We start from the raw sequence: 20,111 nt of genomic DNA on the forward strand, positions 1-20,111 counted from the left end.
TGGGGATTAAATCCAGCGGTGCTCTACCACTGAGCCACATCTTGAGACAGGATTTTGTTAAACTGCTTATGGCTTAGCTAAGTTGCTGAGGTTGGCCTAGAGTTTGCGATCCTTCTGCCAACTTCCCAAGTTGCTATGATTACAAGTGTGCACCAACGTGTCCGGAAACAAAAGGAATTATTGAAAAGGAATCGCTGCAAATTTCCTTTCAATATCAAGACCTCTGTGCGGTTAACATGATAGGATCATTTCTAGAACACATTGCACTAAGTGAGATACACCTGCACTCTTACTTTGTCCGTCAAAACAATCTTTTTGTTTTCTCTCAAGCTAGGACTTGCAGTATCTGACACTCCTCGAGCAGTGGTGGCAATGGGGAGGGGCTGGTGAAGGTGGCGGGGTAGCAGCTGGGAGAGCACTTTCCCTTTCTTTGGTTAAAACTTTGGAGCTGCCAAGCCCAGATTCACCTTCCGGCTGGAACTTTTTTACTCCAACTTCCACTCACAGCTCTCCAAGCGTCGCGTGCGGTAACTCCCGCTTCCCTCCGCGGTCTTTAGCTCAACCCCAACCCACCGCCCTCCGCGCGCCCCCGGAATCTACCTGCCGCGCGCCCACCTCGGGAACGCAGCTCTGCGCCCCCGGGCCCGCGCCCCATTGCGGCCAGTCCCTCCGGGGCATGCGCGCTGCGGCGCTACCGCCCTCCCCCACGCCTTCCCGCGGCAGAGTTATGCCAAGTATGTGAGGAGCCGGCAAGGGCCAGCGCCGGTCATGGGGAACTGCCGCTGCCGCCGCCGCCTCCGTGAGCGCTACTTTCTCCACAACGGGGCTCCGACCTCTCCCCGAGACCCGGGCGAGCCCAGTTGCTGAGGAGAAGGGGATGGCGGACCCTCTGAGGAGGACTCTGTCCAAACTTCGGGAGAGGAGGGGTCCCCGCAGCGCCGGGGGGCTCGGATTCCGGGCGGCCGCTGCAGCTGCGGTGGCGGCCTCCTCCGCAACCCTAGGAGACACCTGGTGTGCCCAGGACTGCCCCCCATGCGAGCACGCCGGCGCAGCTGGGCCAAGCTGGACGCAGCCCCCGCCGTCACCTGAGGCGCGCGGCGTTAGAGGGTCCTCGGCGCGGTCTGGGGCGCTCGCCCCTCGGCCGCGCAGCGGGCAGGCGGTCCCTCTCCCGGGTCGCGGGCTAGCTCGCGCCACTCTGCACGCCGCGCTGAGCTTCGAAGGCAGTGGAGAGGAGGAGGAGGATGACGACGCCGACTACAACGCCGACTACTACGAGAACCTGCCCGGCGGCTCACTATCCGTGGCCGCGCCAGCGCCTGAGGGGGCGGAGGCGGAGCTGCGGCCCCCGCCTCCCCCTGCGGCGGGCTCCTCCTCGGGGGCGGAGGGCGGCCGCCTGGAGACCGGCAGGCTGCAAACCCAGTTGCGAGAGGCCTATTATCTGCTGATCCAGGCCATGCACGACCTACCCCCTGACTCAGGCACGCGGCGGAGCGGCGGGGGGTTGGCGGATCGCGGTTGCCTCGCGGGAGCCGGGGCTCCTGGCCAGCTACCTTTCCCCCGCGGCGCTGTGGACTGCAGAGCCTGCCCCGGAGATTGGGAGTTGGGAGGCGGCGACTGCCCTCCGCAGCAGGTGTCCCCGCCCTGGTCGCCTCCGAGGGAGCCTGAGGGAGTCCGGCCTCGGACTCCTCGAATGAGGTTGTCCTGCAGCAGAAGCCTTGAGAGCCTCCGGGTGGGCTCCAAGCCTCTTCCTTTACAGCGGTGGCCGAGCGACAGCTGGATCAGGTGCGGCGAGCGCGGGGACCCAGACGAGTCCCCGCCACGTGGAGGCGGGATGGAGGGCTGGAGCGGGGGCAGCGCCCGGGCCGCAGCATCCGCTGGCCTCTTGTCTCCGGGCTCCAAGGACCTCGGCAGCTCCTCGAGAAGTCCTTTCAGGCATCCTGCGGGGCCCTCTGTGATCCGCAGTGGTCAAGAAGACCGCCTGGAGGGCTCCCCCACCCTGAAGCCGTCCACAGTCACAGTCAAGAAGCTGCAGAAGTGGATGTACAAAGGTCGCCTGCTGTCCCTGGGAATGAAGGGTCGCGTTCGTGGGACACCTTCTAAAGTCCCGGTGGCGCAGGCAACTTCTCCTAACCTGGGCACTTTGAAAGTGCATGAAAACCCCATCCTCTCGGTGCCTCCCGATCAAAGAATTACATTGACAGGTAGGATACTTTGCAGTCTGTTTGCTAGCACCGCAAGCCTTAGTGTTTATCCACCGCGCCTGTCTTTAGAGCCAAGAATAAAGTGTGTTTTTGCAGACAGATACGTGACTGTGCTAAAATAAGTGTCATATAAGTGGCAACTTAATGCGATTTCGAGGTTATTTAGTGTGATGCATTCACATTCACTCTTTTGCTTTCTTTTTTTTAGACAATGGCATGCAGATTTTTTTTTTTAATTTCTTCTCCTAAAACTGGTGCGCCCACTCCCTTAGTACAATGAGTAAAGGTTAAGTTCGCCACACGCTTTTTGTAGGTTGAGAGAGGGGCGGCGCTGCCTTGATTTTTTTCTCTGTAGCTCCAGGCAAATCCGGAGACTTTTGTGGAGTTTGTGAATTTGAATTTGATCCAAGGTAGATTTTACAGGCTTCATAAACTGTCATTTTACTCATTACTCCCTTTTTTCTTCTCTCTCTCAGACGCTTACACCAGACACACACACAACCACAACCAAAACAAACTAAAGGTATGAGTAATGTTTCTTTTTAGTCAGGTAGCATTTCACATCTTCTTCACACCAACAAACTCCAACGAGGTGAGTGATGTTTTTATTGTGGAAAATTGGAAAATCAAGGATAGTGGTATAGTAATCAAAAGAAAAATGTCCATAAGGTACTTTAAAAAAATTTCAGGCACTTAAAATTATTTGTAAACTTATAAACTATTCATATTAGAAGTAAATTAGTTTTTTGAAATGTATATTTGTTCTTATATCATTATGCTCCCTATTTTGAATGTGCATGGTTTTCAATTATCTCTGGAGGTTTAGGTTATCAATTCTAGGAATCTCTTAATTATGTTGTAAATAACAAATATTCTTTTGTTATTTACAAAAGAACAAAACAACATGGCTTTTTGAACTACATTTAAAATATAAAAATCTCAGTGAACATAAAGACCTAGGTGTTAGTAATATTTTTAAAAACATTAAGTATTGAAATGTAAAATGTAGTCTTAGTATTTGTGGTAAGAATTACAAGTGCCCAGGATTGGGTTAATACACATTAACCATTGTACAGACAACAATGAGAAGAAACAAAAATTTAACAACTTTTAATCAAGCAGTGATGATAAATCAAATGATTCATTTAAATTATATGCAAAGTTAAATGTTTTTTGGATCTTTAAGTCTAATGCCTGTCAAACTTTATCCTCAAGTTTAAATATTCTGTTTCACTTAAATAAAATAAATAGTAGAATGTCTTTGTGAAGACAGGTTTACTTTATACTACATTCACATTAAAATGTGCAATTCCAGGAATAAAATATTTGTAATCACTTATTATACTTTATTACCACATTAGTTTTACCTCTTTTGATCTTGGTTCATTAACTCTTTGTATGATAGTTAAATTTCAGCCATAATCAGAAACCTGTATCTTTAGTCAAATGCTTTTACCCTTTTGTTGCAGAGGTAAAATATTTACCACCTGTTGGCTTTTAATGCCTTCACTAATAAAGGAGTTAACAAATGAAAATATTTCCTTTAAGAATGAATGCAGTGAATTTTTTATTAAGACTGTAATTATGAAAATGCTAACAACTTTAAAAGAAATTAAAATGAAATATTAGAATTTCTTTGTGATAGTATTTTATTTTATAAGAACTCTAAGCAAAAGCTACCATAATCTTTGATTTAAACAACTTCCTTTCACATCATGAATTCATCTTTTAGGAAACATGAAAATAATTTGTGTAGTGTTTTTTTTATCTAATGTAGATTTGGAGAGTATTTGTAAAAAAAAAAATTTTTTTAATGAAGGTTAGTTGGTTTTACTATAGCCATTCTGGGTAGTTTATATGATTCTTATATAAATTTTAAACCTTTCCACCCCCAAATATGGAGATTTGACAACTATTACTTGAGAACAGCAAAAGGAACATAAAGGTTAAGTAGTTTTTCTGAGGTGTCTCTCCTGGCATATGGAATCAGACTCTTATGTGAGTTAAACCTCAGGTCTCATGACTGAACAACCCCTATTTATGTAAGGTAAAAAAGACTCCAGAGTTCTTTAGAGGTTTGTTGTATTACCATCAAGTTGCTTGAATTGAGGAGATGGATGGAATTTTGACAAGGTGTAGAGCGATAAATAACTTCTTCAAAATTGCAAAGATGGAGGAATCCTAGAATAGGTTTTAAGACTTCTTGAAAAATTAATTACTATATTCATTTTAAATCTTTACCTTCAAATATTTGCTTACTTCAAATTGATATTGCTTAGATTCTGTTTTGAATCATGTTTTTGAATTGATGATGTAGTTCAGTGGTAGAGCATGTGCTTAGTATGCTCAGTCCTAGGTTCCATCCCCAGTCTCACCACAAGGGATTAAAAAAAAAAATCATGTTTTTAAAAAAACAATTTGGACAGTCCAGATGAGGGAGTACATTCTTGGTTATATAAAAGATGTTAAGTATTCTAAAACGTTTGTATCATATTTTTTATGTAATATTACTCATGAGGATATTTTTCTCCCAAAATAAATATATTTGGGATTTATAACAGTATATAATGGATTAGAGATATCTAATCTATTAGTTATTTTGAAATTTTTGAGACCATATGACAAATAGAAGTCAAAAGTGATTTTCTATTTTAATTTCTGTCTCCTACCAAGAACCATTAAAACTTTTGATGGTATAATAATGCTAATGATTTGATGCAGTTAAGTATGTTGTGTTCACAGATTGGCCAATTTGTTCTTAATTGAGATGGTTATTTAAGAAATCTAAAGTCATTACACATAGTAAATATTGTCAAGTTTCTGCAAGCCTTAAAGTTATGAAGGAATCTTAATTTATTTGCTAACAGTTCTTTATTAATATAAACATTTATAAATAAGTTTTGATTGTTCACAGAAATATATTCAGAAGCATCAGGTTGAGTTTTTTCAACTCTTTTTTCTTTTAAAAATGATTAGCATAATCTCTGAAAGACATATATTACTTGACAATCTTCTACCTTTAAATCTCTATATGAGTCTGCCATTGTGACTCTAGAGGCAAGTTGCCTTTTTTTGGAAGTGTGCCATGGAACGTTGGAGTTGCTGGTGGCTGGAAAACTTTTAGAATTACAAATTCAGCAGAAAGTAGTGTTGTGTTGATTTGAAAATCCTGTGTTTCTAGATCCATGATTCCCAAGAGATGCCTGTTTATTTTTTGGGAACCACCAAAGCTATTTTCTAGACTCTTAGTGTTCAAACTATAGTTTACGATTTGAGAGCAGTGCTTTTCAAACTTAGAGTGCATATGGATTCCCTAAATCTTGTTAAAATGCTGATTTGAATAAGTGTAGTCTGGGACTTGATACTTTACATTTTTACAAAGTTCCAGTATAGGTATATGACGCTGTTAGGCAGGCCACACTTTTTAAAAAAAAAAAAAATTTTTTTAGTTGTAGATGGACACAATGTCTTTATTTTTATATGGTGCTGATGATTGAACCCGGTGCCTCACACTTGCGCACCCCCCAGACCACACTTTTTAGTAGTGAGATTCTAGAGTTTTCATGTCCTCCAAAGTTTTTATTTTTATTTTTATTTTTTAGTACTGGAGATTGAACCCAGGGTCACCTGACTACTGAGCCACAATCCAGTCCTATCTTTTTGTATTTTATTTAGAGACAGAGTCTTACTGAGTTGCTTAGTGCCTCATTTTTGCTGAGGCTGGCTTTGAACTCACAATCCTGCCTGCCTCAGCCTCCCCAGCTGCTGGGATTACAGGAGTGCACCACTGCTCCCAGCCTCCGCAAAGTTTTGAAAAAGCATTCTACCTTATTCTAGTACTTCATACTTACACCAACCTCTTTAAACTAAAGCACTTGAGTTCTTTCTGCTTCAGTCTTAACACTGCTTACAGTATGTGATGATTTTGCAGTTCCCTTCATATTGGTCTCATTTTGCATCAATAAATATTAGATTTTGGAATCTGCAAAAGAGGAGGCCATATAGTAGAGGGTTAACATAATAGAGATTCTGAGTTTCTGGTCAGACTCTGCCCCTTTTACAGTCTTGTGACCTTGGGCAAGTTATTCAATTTTCTGTGGCCTCAGTCTTTAGGTTGAGGGGAAGAATAAAGATAATCCATTTGGTATTTCCCCTGGCATTTAGCTGTTATTATCCAGAGGAAGGCAAGCAGGGTTTGTGGAATATTGTTTTTGCACCAGATCATTAGGATTCTGGATGGAGAGTGAGAATGGAAGTTTAGGAGGACTGCCTTGAGCATTGGGAATTGAGCTAGATTATCCCCTTTAGGGGTACTTATTTATTCTGCTCATTTTTTCTTTTGTGCATCTTTTTCTTGCTTCTCTGGCTTTTCTCAGTTACTTTAGTGAAACTAAAGACAGTCTCACAGTTTTCTTCTCTATTTTCTTGTCTCAAAAGCAAGCAACACAACTTGCTTAAAGGTTTTTATTGCAAGTTACAAGGGACGAAAAAGAAAAAGTGGGATGAAAAAGAAAAAGTGCGACGAAAAAGAAAAAGTGCTCCAATCCTTTTCATTTTATGCCTTACTTTCTTTTAGATTTATCTTGGAAGAGAGAGAATTTTAGGCTTAGATTCAAATATCTGATACAATGTTCATAAGAATACTTTTATTTAGATTTTTTTTTAATATTTATTTTTTAGTTTTCGGCGGACACAACATCTTTGTTTGTATGTGGTGCTGAGGAACGAACCCGGGCCGCATGCATGCCATGCGAGCGCGCTACGGCTTGTGCCACATCCCCAACCCTAGCAACATCTCTTTATATTTTTTATTGTGAGACAGGATCTCAATAAGTTTCTGAGGCTGACTTTGAACTTGCAAACATACTGCCTCAGCCTCCTGAGTCACTGTCATATACCACCATGTCTGGCTTATAATTATTACTTTTAGTATTATACTCCAGTTAAATACTTGTATCAATAGAAGTATCACCTTGCTTGAATATGGGATGCTAGTAGCTTTATTTTCTTATTGCAGTTCTTTGAAGTGTAGTACAAGTAGACATATGTTTAAGGATCATTCACAGTGTATAATACATCAAAAAACTCTGCTGTGACTCAAAGTAATGTATCTAGTTCTATAAAATTTTCAGGGCTAAAGAGCTGTCTGAGAATAAGATAAAGTAAACTGTTGCTTATTTTATTTTTAGTCAGTGAGTTATTTAATTTTATAGCTTTTGCTTCAAATTTATAATTAGTGTCAAAATTATATATATACGTTTACTTATAAATAACATCCTGTATAGGTCTGAAAGCTATTGAATAATAGCTTGAGATTTGGGCTTAAATGTAAAATTGATCTAGATTCAGTACACTTGGCAAAAGCATGTAATAACTGAGAATCCAGAAGCTTAAGTGATTCCTGAGCATGTGTTTGATTTTTAGTTGTTAAGTATAAAGTGTACAGGAAATAGAACCAAAAAAAGACTCTAGAAAATCTTCACCTTTTCATTAATTAAATTAAATAATCAGTTCATGATGTTCGTTGAGTATTTGTTATGTTTGCTTATTCAATCCTGGGGGATGGAGATGGGTATCCCTCAGTGATAGCAGCCCAGGTATACTTCTATGAAGTTTAAAGTCAGAATTTCAGTACTGCCCCTTCCTTTTACCAATTTGGTGGTTTTGACTTTTTTTTCCCTATTATTTTATAGATTTCCGAATATTTATCAGCAGCCATTTTTTTTGTTGTTGTTGTTGTTACTGGGGATTGAACCTAGGGGCACTTAACCACTAAGCCACCTCCCCAGCCCTTTTTATATTTTATTTTGAGATAGGGTCTCACCAAGTTGCTTAGCGCCTCAATAAATTGCTGCAGCTGGCTTTGAACTTGCAATCCTCCTGTCTCTATCAGCAGTCATTTTGTATTGTAAATGTGTTGCTATCCCATGTTGAGAGAGGGTCACCTGCTTCCCTGTTCTTAATGGGTGGCATGATATAGAGAAAGGGGTAAACATGTGGGTTTTAGGGTTAGGTTTAATTTTGAATACTAGGGACTTGACCATATTCCTCATATTTTTCAATAATATGATAATTATACTTATTAGATTGTTGTAGAGGTAAAATGAGGTTAGGGGCTTCCTTATTGCTTTATTTCTAGAACATAATAGTTACTTATTTGATGAGTGAGTAAATTGCAGACATAGTAGGAGTTCATGGAGCTTCTTTCCCTTCTGTAACTAATTGAACTTGAACCCCAATTAGTGTTTAAGATTGTTATATTTTAATTAATCTGCTTGGTTAGGTAGATGTTTAGGAGTTTAAAAAAGACAAGGGCTTTTTTTTTTTTTTGCATTATTAAAGATTTTTCTTTCAGTTGAAGAGAGGTTACTAAACATCTTGTTATGTGTGAAACTAATTTTGTTATTAAGATTCTCATAGCTTAATGTGCTATCACTGTTATTACATCTTAAAAAAATTTTATTTAGTTGTAAATGGACACAATACCTTTAATTTATTTGTTTTTATTTTTATTTTAATTTTCATGTAGTGCCAGGGATCGAACCCAGTGCCTCATGCATGATAGGCAAGTGCTCTACTATTGAGCCACAACCCTGGCCCCCCACATCATTTTTTATTTGCGGTAACAGTAAGATGAATCAACCATGTACACAACCAGAATAGCATAAGGCCATAATTCCATAATTTAAAAACCTAACATGGTCTTAGATTTATACAGATGTGGTTTTTATTACATATGTGTAGTGAATTATTATTATTATTATTATTATTATTATATTTAGATTATTCACTATCAGTGAAGGGTCAGTGAAGTTGCTTCACACACCTCTTTGGAGGCACAAAATTTTCCTTTTTAGTTGAAAATAGTGTTATATGTATATTTTTAGGGTATTATCACATTGTATTAACCTGTATATTATCTTGAGTATTTGAGTAGACTATAAATTTCTTATGGGGCAGGGATTATTTTGTTCATTATTTGCTGCCTAAATTTGCATCTGGCCAGTAATAATAATAGCTGTTGTGCTTACTGTGAGACAGCATGGTTGGTTGTAATCAGCCTCTTTAAGAGATCTTAATTTCAATTTTTGCTCCAGCTATATAGAACTCAAACTTTGCGTAAGATACTACTGAGCTGTATGGTTAGGGAACCAATGTTATGTTGAAATTTTAATAGGTAAGGTATACTTTTTTGTTAGGTTAGTGAAAGTAAATCTTTGTGTGAAAATTTAGGAATATTACTTATTCTTTCTAATGACTTTGGTCTAGTAATAGTGAGTTGGAAATTATTCAAATATTGATTAGTCATACTGTGTACAGAGCATTCTATATAAGCTTTTTATAAAATTTGTTTTGCTTAGGGTAAGGCTTTGTTAATCCTGTAGTTTTTAAATAAAAGCAGTATCAGAATTTGCATATTCTGTTTCCTAGAATTTTATGACACCTATACTAGCAGTCTGATTTCTAGATAATGGAAACCATGTTTTGGTGGAAAATCCAAAATTTTTCTGGTTTGATTTTGTTTTTTTTTGTGATTAATATTAATTTTCTACTTTTAAAAAATTTTGACTACTGTTTTGAAGTGACATATATTTCCTGGTATATTAGGCATTATATTCTATCTTTTTTTCTTCTTTGAAACAGATTTATTTGAAAATGTCTATGGGTCTTCAATGAAGAGAAGAGAATCTGAAGATCTGAAGGATAATATTGAATTCAGAGGTCATAAGTCACTTAACAGTATCACTGTTTCAAAAAAACGAAATTGGTTATATCAAAGTCCTCTGAGATCTTTTAATCTGGAAGAAGAAAATAGGAAATGCCAAGATAGGAGTCATTTATCTATCTCACCTGTATCTCTTCTTAAACATCAGCTATCACATCCTTTCCTCAAATCATCTGAAGAATACTGTACATATATGGTGTGTAATGCTACAAACTCATCATTATCAAGAAACTGCTCTTCAGATTTTAATGAGGAAAATGATGCAGATGATGAAGGAGAAATATGGTACAATCCCATTCCTGAGGATGATGACCTTGGGGTATCAAGTGCCTTGAGTTTCCATGAGCCAAACCCTGCTCTTCTGAAGTTTCCTGCTGTCAGTTTGAGCATATTGTCTAGGAGTGACCCTACAAAAGCAGAGCAGCCCACTGAAGATCCATTGTGCTCTTCTGAACACAAAGGTGATACTCAGACCACTCAGTCAAATGAAGTGTATCCTATAGATTCCATCCATTCCACAGAATGTATGCAGCAGTACACGCAAAGGTTAAGACACAAGACACAAGAAGGTTTAATGGTGGAGGATAGTCCGATATTGAAATCTCCTTTTGCAGGTAAAGTTGATCATAGATCTGCCTTTTCTTTCTTCTTTTTCAATTCTTTCACAGTTGCTAAATATAGAAGAAAGCATATTATATTCATGTACTTTCTGTATAAAGTGAATATATTTAAAAATAAAGAAAAACAAAGAGGTTTATAAATATTTTATATACATGGTGTTTTAATTATTTTTATCACAGACTTGGTTTTGTAATGTAGTATGTGATATGATTTAGTATATTTATCCTTTGAGACTTATGATTGCTTTTCTCTTCGTTGAAAAGAGTGAAGTCATGGGGAATAGAAGAAAAAGATATATTCTTTATGTAAGTCTAATTTTTTGCTTCATTCATTCATTTACCCATACATGGCCTGGCCAAAGCTGAAAAGTTGTCTTTTCAGTGTACCAATAGTCATTAGTTTGTGTTCTTATGCCTAAGATTTCTCATGAGCAAAGGAAAGGAAGGAAAAAAAAAGAGATTAAAAAGGTGCTGCAATAGTTATAGAACCCCAAAAGGAAATAATTGAAGTTTAATATATATTAGGTTGAACCATAAGAAATTGCTGATATTCAACAGTTTTTGATCTATTAAAAAAAAGCATTTTATATAGTTGAACTTAATGGTTTTGCTCTTCCTTGTTTGCCTTCAGTTTTATGATATGCTTCTGTTAGTTCTAGACATACTCCCCAGGAAACAGCATGAGTCACCTTTGGTTGCAAATATCAAGTGTTGGATAGAAATTAGTTATGTTTTATATCAAGTCATTTTAATTTATAGAATTTCAAATGATGCATAGTATTTGAAGATGTGTGGTGTAGTAGATGCTGTCGGTGCATATGTATTGGGTTTTATTACTTACTCTTTGAATGAAGGAAGCCTTTTTCTACCCTGCACAGTATTTGCATCTCTACCTAAGGACTTTCTTTGAAGTCAAGGAAGCTCTCTGCAGGGCAACCTTGGAGTATTCCTCAACTAGTTACTGACAAGTTGGTATAGGACTACCCCAGCTCTCTTTTCTCTTGGGTGGGTAATTATGAGCAGATTAATCTTCCTAGAGTTTTCTCTTGAGATTAAGCTCCAGTTGCTCATAGTGATAGCAAGCTTGATGTTCATCTTGAATTTCCCCCTGAATTTTCTCACTTTTTTGATGGGATTTCTGAACTTTGCAAATTAAGTGTTTGAATTTGAATCCTTTTCTCAGCGACTTGGGGAGGCCCAGTAAATGTTATATTAAGAGAAAAAGTGAATTATGAAACTGTGTACTATATGTTGACAATTTTGAAAGAAACATTGAAAGCCATACTGAAAATGTTAATGGAGTTTTCGTTGTGGTTAGTTTTTGTTTCTGGGTATTGTGATTGAAGGTAATCAAAAACATTCTTCTTTGTGCATTTCTAATTGTAGATTCAATTCTATAGTAAATATGTGTCTTTTGTAGTATGATGGAAAGAGAAATAAATACTAAATAAAATAGTAATTTGGAATACAGATTATGATCAGGGTAGAGTGTGAGAAAAGGCTATAGTATCACAGATAGGGATGGATGTGGAATGTTATTGAGAAGGCAAGAAGATAATAAGGACAAGAGCTAAGTTAGAAACAACCAATAAAAAAATTAAAAAAAAAAACAAAAACCAAGGAGCAACTTGGGAAATCCAAAAAAAAAAAAAAAAAGAGCTAAGTTAGAAAGGTAGCATCTATAAAGTGACATACACTTTAATATAATTCCCCTGAAACTAATTTTTATTTCAGCATTCCCCTCCTATTACCTTCTTTCCAATTCTTATTCTCAGTTTAAGATCTTACTTTATATTTCATTGAGAAAAATGCAAATAAATAGAAAACTCCCACTTCTCTCACCATAACATTGACTGCCCTCACTGAAATTTGTAATCTTATGATATATTTTCTTTCTTATTACTATGAATGCTTTGTCTATGCTTTTAACTATATCCAGCCCACCTTCTACATGCCATCCTTTTTAAAAATCAATTAATTAATTAATTCTAATCGGGTATATATGACAGCAGAATGCATTTTGATTCATTGTACGCAATTGCAGCACAACTTTTCATTTCTCTGATTGTACACAATGTGTGACATACCATATGTGCAGTTATACGTGTGCCTAGGGTAATGATGTCCATCTCATTCTACCATATTTCCTGCCCCCATGCCTCCCCTCCTCTCCCTCCTCTTTGTCCAATCAAAATCCCTGTATTTTTCCCATCCCCTGCTCCCTTGTGGATCAGCATCCACTTATCAGAGAGAACATTTGGCCTTTGGCTTTTTGGGAAAAAAAAGTTTAAAGCGAAGTAAACTGATTGGCTTACTTCGCTTAGCATGATATTCTCCAACTCCATTTATATACCTGCAAATACCATAATTTTATTCTCTTTTAATGCTGAATAGTATTCCATTGTATATGTATACTAAAGTTTCTTTATCCTTTCATCTATTGAAGGGCATTTAAGTTGGTTCCACAGTTTAGCTACTGTAAATTGAGCTGCTATAAACATTGATGTGGCTGTGTGTGCTATTATAGTATGCTAATTTTAAGTCCTTTGGATATAGACCAAGGAGTGGGATAGCTGGGTCAAATGGTGGTTCCATTCCAAGTTTTCTAAGAAATCTCCATACTGCTTTCTAGATTGGTTGCACCAATTTGCAGTCCCACCAGCAGTGTACGAGTGTGCCTTTCCCCCCATATCCTCACCAATACTTGCTGTTATTTGTATTCTTGATAACTGCCATTCTGACTGGCATGAGATGAATTCTTAGTTTTGATTTGCATTTCTCTAATTATTAGAGATTTTGAACATTTTTTTCATATATTTGTTGACTGAGTGTATACCTTCTTCTGAGAAGTGTCTGTTTAGCTCCTTAGCCCATTTATTGATTCGGTTATTTGTTTTTTTGCTGTTAAGTTTTTTGAGATCTTTATTATATCTTGGAGATTAGTGCTCTATCTGACATGCATGTGATGAAAATTTGCTCCCAAAATGTAGGCTCTCCCTTCACCTCATTGTTTCTTTTGAGAAGAAGCTTTTTAGTTTGAGTCCATCACGTTTATTAATTCTTGATTTTATTTCTTACACTAAAACTAATTTTTTAAAATGTTTGTGGCATATTATGATCTTAGACTGTGGCATATTATAATCTTAGACTAATAGACATAATTTTTTTTAAAAGTATGGAATGACTAATATTTATGTCTCCTTTCTTACCATCATTCTTTTAAACATGTAATTCGTATCTAATAAGCACAATCCTAAACCAATCAAAAGAATACAGTTTAGTATATGTCTTTTTTTTTTGTTTTTTTGTTTGGTAGCAAGGTTACCTAATGCGATCTGCTTTCCTTAGCAATATTGGCAGAATGATGTTGAGAAGTTGGTAGCTAATTTGTAAATATTTTAAATATGAACAGCAATTTAAAAAATCATCCTACCAAAACTGTGACTTGTTTTATGCTTATTAACTTCCAGGTAAATATTGCAATCAGATTGGTATAGATGGATTGATTGATTTTGTGCTTTTTTCTTTACATCTTCATCTTGCATTGTTATATGTAGATTAATATTATTGTTTCTCAAGTTTTACTGAGTTTAATTGAGTTGATGGGCCCTAATTCATTTGACTGTTTTTCTGGTATTTGGTGTTAATAGATTGTGCCCACAGCTATTGCAGTAACCTTTCATCATGATCATTTTTGCTTCTTTTGGATTTATTTACTAGTATCATTATTGGGTGTTTATGGCTGGTATTTGCTATTGTTAATTTCTGTATTGTATTTTCAAAAAGGTCTACAAATTTACAGGGCAAATAATAATTGGTTGATTGATGCTTTCATTTATTCAACAAATGTTGAGTTCATGCTTTGTGCCAGTTACTGTTCCAGGTGTTGAAGGAGTGTATCGTTTTCTCTTGACTCAAGCCTGGAACATAAATTTCTGTTTAAGGATTTTTTTTTTGTGTGTGTGTGCTTGCTGTATATAGCTATTCTGTGATTTGATTAGTGTAGCTCTAGTTTAATTTTAAAGGATTGTGGAATTTGGTAATATTTCAGCTGTTGGATTTTAAAACAAATACACTTTTGTCTATAATAGAAGTTGCTAACATGTATAGTATTTCATTTTAACAATTAAAGACTTCAGTTGGAATTATTTATTTACAATATGTAAAAGGAGTCAGTATGTTAAATTCCTTAGCAATTTAATAAAATCTACAACAGTTTAATATACTGGTTGGTTTTCCTAGGCTGTGACAAAATAGATTAATGTTTGTAAAGCAGGACCCTGATTTCTGTAGAATGTTTTAAACAAGTAAGCCAGTAGAATTGTGCTGTGATTTGCAACATAGAGGATGCTTTGTCCAGTTTATCACACACTTTATTTCTTAATAGCTGTTTACCAGAAAGGCCAAGGAGGCATACTTAAAATAGTACTCTGTCTATAAAGAAACTAATTCTCTGTGTAGACGCACAGAGTGAGTGGAGGGAGAATGTTATATTAATACTTTAAAGAAAGGTCATTTAATTTGTTGATTTTTTTTATAGATTAACTTCTGATTTTGAAGTTATTAGATCTTCCTCTATAAGAATGGTTATATGAAAAAAAGTTGAAAAAATTTATATAATTGGGATTAGATTGCTTCTTTACAGGAAAAGTTAGAATTTATGTATCAGGTTTTAGAAGATTTAAAAAAACTTTATTTTCTTTCTTTATTTATATGTGGTGTTGAAAATTGAACCCAGTACCTCACTCATGCCAAGGAAAGCACTCTACCACTGAGCCACAACCTCAGCTTTAGAAGATATTTTTAATCTGTATTATTAGTTTGAAAATTTACTAGGAACAAGTACAAATTTAAAAATTAAATGTATTTTTTGACCATTTTTTAAGCTGGGGAAGTTATGGAAAATTTTAATAATAGTTGAGAAAAAGTCTTTAAAATCTGTTTAATATGTATGGCTGGGGGCTGGGGATGTGGCTCAAGCGGTAGCGCGCTCGCCTGGCATGCGTGCGGCCCGGGTTCTATCCTCAGCACCACATACCAACAAAGATGTTGTGTCCGCCGAGAACTAAAAAATAAATATTAAAAATTCTCTCTCTCTCTCTCTCTCTCTCTCTCTCCCCCCCCCCTCTCACTCTCTCTTTAAAAAAAAATATGTATGGCTGGACAAAAAAGTGTGTAGAAGAATGGAGGAGCTAAAAGTATAATATTTAAAAGCATAGACTCTGAAAACCAATGTTGTGGCTTGGATCCTGGTTCTACCACCTGCCAACTTTGTGATCTTAAATTACTCAGCTCTGTGCCTGAGAGTCCTTATCTGGAGAATGTGGTGCTAATGGTTTTAAATCACAGGGTTACTATGAGAATTAAATAAGTGACTACACATATTAAGTAGCTCAATAAATGTCAGTTGGCATTGCTTAATCATAATGAAATAGTAATAATTTATTAATATTAAACTACTTTTAGTATTATTTCCACCAAAATATTTGTAGTGGCTAATCTGTAAATATGTAGTTTAGGCTGATATTTACTTTATTTGTACTTGTAAAATACTTCTTAGTATTTTTAAAAACTTTTTACCATAAACCTGAATAATTTTGACATTCAAAGAAGAATAAAGCCATTTTTGTATGGAGAAAAATTCAAAAGCATTTCTTGGTTTTACTGTCTATGAAAACTAAAAATTGCAAGAAAACTTATAACTCTGTTGCAGTTAAAGACCATAACTAACATTTGAAGTTGTGGAATTATTGTATACAAATAACACAATAAGGAAGATTTCTTAACAGTTTTTAAAATTATTCAGTTACATTTATGATATTCAATATTCTGTTATTCTTGATTGACTAGATAGCTCTATATAAACTTTGGTGACACATTCTAATAGAATTTTAGAACAAGGAGCATCTCAGCTATCAAAATTACAAATTTATTTTGTTTTTAGCTTTTTAAAAAACTAGCTCTACTAAGTGGTAACATTTAGCTTTATAAGATTATAAATATAGAAGAAACGTTCTTATTAGCATAGCATTTCTAACATTTTAAAATAAGAAGCTTTCCTAGTTTCTAATATATAATATGCTCACTGGAGTATATTGTAGTGGGAAATGTTAAAAAGAATCTGCATTACCCTTCCTTCAAGTCTTCAGAATAGCAGATGGAGAGGGAGATGCTTCTTTGTACTGTATACCATCTGGAGATCTTGATATTCTGCTTTGAACATGAAGATGAAGACTGACCTGAACTTTAAACTAATCTCCCCATTGACATGAAACAGGGAAGTATTCCTATCCATGTGAGACCTTGTTTAGTTGATGGTTTATAAAATAGGAGTAAGAAAAATCAAAACATATCTTTTTATAATATTTTTCTTTCTTTCTTTTTTAAAGGTCCTGGAATCTTAGCTGCTACAAGTAGGACTGAATTGGGAGTTATGGAACCATCCTCTCCAAGCCCTAGCCCTGTGAAAAAGGGCAATTCAATTAATTGGTCTTTACCAGATAAAATAAAATCTCCACGAACTGTGAGGAAACTTTCCATGAAAATGAAAAGATTGCCAGAATTTAGCCGAAAGCTAGGTGTTAAGGGAACCCTGAATTATGTAAACAGTCCAGATAATTCTCCTTCCTTGTCTAAATATAACTGTCGAGAAATTCATCATACTGTTATTTTACCTTCTGGAAACACTACCACAGCTGCCAAGAGGAATGTCATAAGCCGGTACCATCTTGATACCACTGTATCTTCTCAGCACAGCTACCAGAAGAAAACCTCCATGAGTTTGAAGTATTCCTGCAAAGGTGGTTACCTCAGTGATGGAGACTCACCTGAACTTATAACTAAATCTAGCAAACATGGATCTGAAAGCAAATTTGGAAAAGGAAAAGAAATAATTCCAAACAGTTGTAGTAAAAATGAAATAGACATAGATGCTTTTAGACATTATAACTTTTCTGATCAACCCAAGTGTTCACAGTACATATCTGGGCTCATGAGTGTGCATTTCTATGGTGCTGAGGATTTAAAACCACCACGGATAGATTCAAAAGATGTCTTTTGTGCAATTCAGGTAGATTCAGTAAACAAAGCAAGAACAGCTTTGCTCACATGTCGAACCACATTTTTAGACATGGATCACACTTTCAATATAGAAATTGAAAATGCACAACATTTAAAACTAGTAGTATTTAGTTGGGAACCCACTCCAAGAAAAAATAGAGTGTGCTGTCATGGAACTGTTGTTCTTCCTTCCTTATTCAGAGTGACAAAGACACATCAATTGGCTGTCAAACTTGAACCTAGAGGTCTTATCTATGTGAAAATGACTCTTATGGAACAGTGGGAAAATTCTCTTCATGGACTAGATAAAAATCGAGAATCGGTAATATTTGGTGTTGACATTCAAAAAGTTGTAGAAAAAGAAAATGTAGGATTGATGGTGCCACTCCTGATACAGAAATGTATTATGGAAATTGAAAAGAGAGGCTGTCAGGTATATTTCACTGCATTTTTCTACTATCTCCTTTATTGATTGATGAATTGATTATAAGTCTGATTTTGAGTCTTGGGGGAAGGAATTTAAGGTAAGGTAAAAAAAAATAGTTTAGACATTTTTCTACTTCTGTTGTTTATTTTATTACATCACTGTTTAGAGTATAATTCATTACCTTAACCTATGTTATCAGTGATTTCAGAGCTTACTAGATCAGAGCTTATGTTGTGTTACAGAACTACATGGGTTTTATAACTAGGCATCAAGATTGCTTTGTAAGTCAATGCTAGGAAAAGCTAAAGCTGATAACATGGTTTGACAGTTTATGACAGAAGGTTCTAATACTGAATCCTATAAACTTGTTCACTCCTCACATTAACTCTATCCACTTTTTCCCTACTCTTAATAGTCCCATTCTTAGAAAGTCATATAACATGTAGGATGAGGAGAGTTCTTACTTATAAGAACACCTCTCATTTCCTTTTAAATAAGAAAGGAAAGGCAACCTATTAAAAGAAACAAACAAACAAACAAAACTCTGGCATTATTTGCAACAAGGTATGTAACAATCTTAGCCAGTTAATATACCTTGTCTTTCTTTATGTTCATTTATAGGTATGGAGTATGACAATGAAAAACAGTATATGACTGAGGATATTATTGAGATATAAAAAGTATTTATATTAATTTTTGACACATAAATTCTTGTGATATAATAAGAATCATAATGTTCTGAGATAATTCTGCTTTAGTCACCCAAATTTACATTGACTCAAAAGACAATAAGGGTAAATATCATGAAATCTGAAATATTATGTCTTCATTTAAAACATCTCACCTTGAACTTAATGTGAAAACTATACATTTGTGGAGTATTGTCTTAAGATCCAGAGGACCTGGATTCTGGTTTCTCTACTGTTATTACTTAACTGTGTGATGTTGGGCAAATCACTTAATCCTTATGGGTCTTATTTGCTTATATTTATAAAAATGGATCCAGTCATTTCTAATGATAAGAGGGAGGTCATCTAAATTTTATACATAATTCTGTCTCTAGTATGTGTTGTTGATGTGAGAGTGAGGACTTGACTTTACAGTCCAGTATTTTTTTCTCTTAATTACTTTTCTTTCTTAAGCTTCTCTTTTTTTCCTCCATTCCCCCTGCCCCCCCCACCTCAGTTAGTATGCAGAAAGTTCAGAGATGGGGCAGACTTTAAAGCTAGTTATTAAGCAGAAAATTTTACAATTGAATATTATAATAAGTAACTCAAGTGGCATTGTATTTTACAGTTTATTTTTTGAGATATAAAGAGCAGGTATGTGAAGACTGTTAATTACTTTTTGAGCACTAAGAAAACATTTCTAGCAAAGCTTTTTATTTCTTTAGTGGAAGATTCTAAAAAGGTTTATTTTAAAGATTTCCTGCAAACTAAAATGTTTTACAGTTGGGCATTTGAAACTATACTTTTTTTTTTTTAAATTGTAGATGAACACAATATCTTTATTTATTTATTATTATGTGGTGCTGAGGATCGAATCCAGGGCCTCACATGTTCGAGGCAAGTGCTCTACCATTGAGCTACAGTCCCAGCCCCTTGAAACTGTATTTTTTAAAAACATTTTTTGATTTCTTTCCCTTGCTGCTTTTCCACCAATGTGTGCATGCTCGCTTGCGTGCATTCGTACATACAAGTAGGCTTGTTGTTCTACATTTTACAGGCTACCATGTTTCTTAAAGTTTATTTACCTTTTTGTCAGTTATTATTCTTGTTTTTTCACTGTGAAAATAAAGTTTATATTCATATAAAAATAGTTTGCGGGGTGGGCTTTTACATCATCTAAATACTTTGAATGCAGCTATATTATGTCTTCTGATTCCAGTGGGAAAAATTACTGATACTTATGGTTCATCCAGTATAGATTCTGGCTCTGATAGAGAAATCGAGCATGTACTTCATGAATTTGATTCAAGAAGTCAGCATTCTAAATTTAGGAATATATCCTAAAATGCCCTATCCTTGAAATACCTATAGGACCTTAATTTCTTTATTCATCCATTTAAAGGCTATGTT

General features: G+C 36.1%; 1 protein-coding gene across 1 annotated transcript in view; it reads left to right on the forward strand.

Moving 5' to 3' along the window:
- Positions 1-754: 754 nt before the first annotated feature.
- The window catches only part of SYDE2 (synapse defective Rho GTPase homolog 2), a 43,441-nt gene continuing 24,084 nt past the window's right edge, over positions 755-20,111 (forward strand). Inside the window, exons 1-3 of the mRNA XM_081306331.1 lie at positions 755-2,201; positions 9,846-10,541; positions 16,937-18,039. Coding sequence (XP_081162457.1) covers positions 878-2,201; positions 9,846-10,541; positions 16,937-18,039 — 3,123 coding nt within the window. The 5' untranslated portion in view covers positions 755-877. The remainder of the gene's footprint in view (positions 2,202-9,845; positions 10,542-16,936; positions 18,040-20,111) is intronic.

This window comes from Spermophilus citellus (assembly GCF_964194105.1).
Source record: "Spermophilus citellus genome assembly, chromosome: 9".
Lineage (NCBI taxonomy): Eukaryota > Metazoa > Chordata > Mammalia > Rodentia > Sciuridae > Spermophilus > Spermophilus citellus.